The sequence below is a fragment of the Notolepis coatsorum genome, assembly GCF_963971535.1.
Source record: "Notolepis coatsorum genome assembly, chromosome: 2".
Classification (NCBI taxonomy): domain Eukaryota; kingdom Metazoa; phylum Chordata; class Actinopteri; order Aulopiformes; family Paralepididae; genus Notolepis; species Notolepis coatsorum.
Genome location: NC_140166.1, coordinates 39,658,093 through 39,661,726, shown reverse-complemented (window position 1 = coordinate 39,661,726; position 3,634 = coordinate 39,658,093). Strand labels below are relative to the sequence as shown.

At 49.3% G+C, this 3,634-nt stretch overlaps 1 protein-coding gene across 1 annotated transcript; it reads left to right on the top strand.

Annotated features, from left to right (window-relative positions):
• Positions 1–521: 521 nt before the first annotated feature.
• On the top strand, positions 522–1,595 carry LOC311248056 (putative G-protein coupled receptor 21; the record flags this gene model as incomplete). The annotated part of the gene is made up of 1 exon (XM_084337959.1): positions 522–1,595. One exon carries the CDS (start codon positions 522–524, stop codon positions 1,593–1,595), a length of 1,074 nt encoding a protein of 357 aa, XP_084194085.1.
• Positions 1,596–3,634: the final 2,039 nt, after the last annotated feature.

Here is a 3,634-nt window from a genome sequence, read left to right as displayed (position 1 = left end):
GATGTCTGGATAGTGTGGTCTCAGCTTTGCTGAGCTCAGTCTTTGGCAGAGGAAAGCTGTGGGTGTTAGCGGGGAGACTGTTTGCACTGCAGCACCGGTGCCGCTGTTCAGACCCTGTGTTCTGGACTGGGAAGGATTTTCTTCTTTTTCTCCCCCCCCCCGCCCCCACCGGTGAGGAGACACACACTTTCGCACACTTTCTCACACTCATACACACACACACATACTTTGACACAGAGCTACATCCCCAGCCTTCCTCGGGACCACGGGAACAGGATTAATTGTGCTTTCAAGACCGACGTCGGCATGTTTCTGAAAGAGATAACGACGCCGTACTAAGGAGAGGAGAAACACTTTGCCTTTGAACCGCGGGAACATCGGAGGACAAGACGGACGTCTTCAGCGTGGGACTACAGAGATATTCCACTCTTAAGATGACAGCCGTGTCCAACTGAACCCACCCCCCCCCCCCCCACCCCCCCCCCACACACACACACCCCTTTCATCTTCCGAGTCCAAACATGAACTCGTCCTCTGATGTAAACCAAAGCAGCTCCCCGCCGTTCTGCCTGCTGGGCGCCGTGGGCTACTCTCACAGCCTGGACACCTGCGTGCTGGAGGTGGTCGTCATCCTCTTCCTCACCGTCCTCATCATCGCGGGCAACCTGGTGGTGATCTTCGTCTTCCACTGCGCCCCGCTGCTCCACCACCACACCACCAGCCACTTCATCCAGACCATGGCCTACGCCGACCTGCTGGTGGGGGTGAGCTGCCTGGTGCCCTCGCTGTCCCTCCTCCACTACCTCCGCGGCCTGGACGAGGAGCTCACCTGCAAGGCCTTTGGCTACATGGTGTCGGTGCTGAAGAGCGTGTCCATGGCCTCGCTGGCGTGCATCAGCGTCGACCGCTACATCGCCATCACCCGTCCGCTGTCGTACGCCACGCTGGTGACGCCGTGCCGACTGCGCGGGTGCATCGTCGTGATCTGGGTCTACTCCGCGTTGATCTTTCTGCCGTCCTTCTTCGGCTGGGGGAAGCCCGGCTACCACGGGGACATATTCCAGTGGTGCGCGGCCTCGTGGCAGACCAACCCCGGGTTCAGCATGTTCATCGTGGTGCTGCTCTACGCCCCGGCGGCCCTCACAGTCTGCTTCACCTACGGGAGCATCTTCCGAATCTGCCGGCAGCACACGCGGGAGATCACCCGGCGCCACGCCCGCTTCAGCGCTCCGCAGGCGGAGAAGAGCGAGGGGAGCGGGCGGGAGCGCTGCGAAGGCTGCCCGGACAAGCGCTACGCCATGGTGCTGTTTCGCATCACCAGCGTCTTCTACGTGCTCTGGATGCCGTATATCCTCTACTTCCTGTTGGAGAGCGCGGGCCTCTATCGCCACCTGGTGGCCTCCTTCCTCACCACGTGGCTAGCGATCAGCAACAGCTTCTGTAACTGTGTCATCTACAGCCTGTCCAACAGTGTGTTCCGGAAGGGTCTCGGCCGCCTGTTCAGCCCCATCTTTCCGTCCTGTCTCGGCTGCACGGAGGGAAAGAAGGCTCCGACTGCTACGAGCCCGCAGCCAGACCCCAGATGTCAGGTGTGAGACTGACCCCGTGACGAGGAGGTTTGGTTGGTTCCGAGGCATACTGGCTATCTGTGTGTGCTTTGCTCTGAATTGCATTGCAAATGGCACGGGTCATTTTGGTCCTGCCGTGGCGTGGGGCTGAGGAGGACCATGTGTGCAGCACATGGGAGGTGACCATGTGTACAGCACGGGGGGGGAGGGAGGTGACCGTGTGGTCGCCCGTCAGGCCTCCCCAGAGGCTGTGGAGTCCCTCCGGTTATTTCTGGAAGGTTCATCTATATGTGATGCTGCCCTTTCATGGTCACGCGGATCACTATAGGTAACCAATGATGGATATGAAGATGGCGGTGATGAAGTTCGACCGCGGTATTGATTCACACTTTAGTGTGTCAATTCAGATGGAGTGACTGTGAGGTCTTTGTTTGAGGCACCTGCAAACCTGCACTGGCCTATGAACTCTCAAATGCAAAAAAAAAAAAGGAAAGCACAATACGACTTGTGTTGCGCAAACCACTGAAATGCAAAAAAATATATATAATGTTTTAATGTCTTTTTGAGACTGACTTAATGTCTGCAAATTGTCTTGGTTTTTTCAGGGTAGAGTCTAGTAATGCAAAAAAAATATTGAAAACACTTGAAATAGGCTACTGAACTGTTTCCCTTATGGGGAAAAAACAATACTAATACATTGTAATGTTGTATGTACTGTATAAAAAGAAAAAAAGCTAATCTTTGACCATCAAATCCTCTGATGATAATCCTGTGTAACATATTCAAAGGACTCTTTTCAAGTCTGTTTCCCAGAGAGCGGCTTGGAGTTTATTTAGGAGTTCATGTGTATTTTATTAAAATGATTTATTCTCTTTTGAAGCTGGGTGTTAGTAGCAAAGCTCCTAGAAGAATGTTTACATAATCTAGAGTTTCACAGAAAAATGTTTATGTAAGATTTAGCTTCATTTCCCAAGATGGCCGCTTGACATGCCCACTGGCATTGTGGGATTTTTTTCTTTGACTGACCAGCAGAGAATTGCGTGTTCATAGCAAGGAGACAAGATTATTTATTTGGAGAGTTTTATTCTCTGTTCATGTTTCTCGTCTCAGGTTTATTGGCAGTTATTTTCTTAAGCCTTTGGCTGTTGCCTTAGAACTTGTCTTGAAGTAGTGGAACCAGTTCATAGTACATATAATGAAATCCCAAGCAACTTAATCATGAAGCGATCTCACCAGAAGGAATCACTCATGATCATAATTCTGAGCTCTTTGATATCTGCAAGCTCTCAATACAAAGAACTCATAGAGCAAATTTATAACAGCTGATCTATTCTCCCATGTTTTGTATGTAGTGTATTATTGAGTATAAATAAAGATTGAATGTTATGCCCCCTAGCTTTCAATAGATTTTCAGACTAATGCGAAGTGAAGGAGTAGGGTTAACTGCAACGGTGGACTGTCCTTCACAGCAGAAAGCAGGAGAGAACCAGCTCTCTGACATGTTCAAAGACTTTATGTAAATATTCTTTAGAGTTTAAATATTTAGACAGAGGTTAACGGTCTAAAGTAAAGTAGGCTTCCAGGTTTCCATACGGTTTCATGTAAGGAAGGTTTACGAGATAGTCGTACGTGTTAGAACTTAGAGCTTAGACATATTGTACACACAAGCTGTAGGTATTCGCTCAGTGTCAAAGCTTAGAGGAGTGAAAGCAGGATGGAAATTGTACAGTGTTATGAGAGAGGTCGGCAGAAATAACTGCCCCAGTCCTATGACTCACACAAGGAGTAAAGGTATTATCTTTGCTATGTAATAGTATGTTTTTATCTACAGTATCTGTTATGAAAAAAAAACATGTATCTTCTTGCAAGGCGCTGAGAGGGTTGATTTCCCGCTTGATACATTTTGATGATCAGCGTCATAGTTAAACTGCATGATCCAGTTTCAGGCGGTCTAAGATCGGGGGAGATTAATAACACCCTCTGTTTGACGATGCTACTGATAGCAATTTAGCGACTACTGTATACACTCTTTCCTTGGTATCATGTAAAGGTCATTGTTGTTTCCG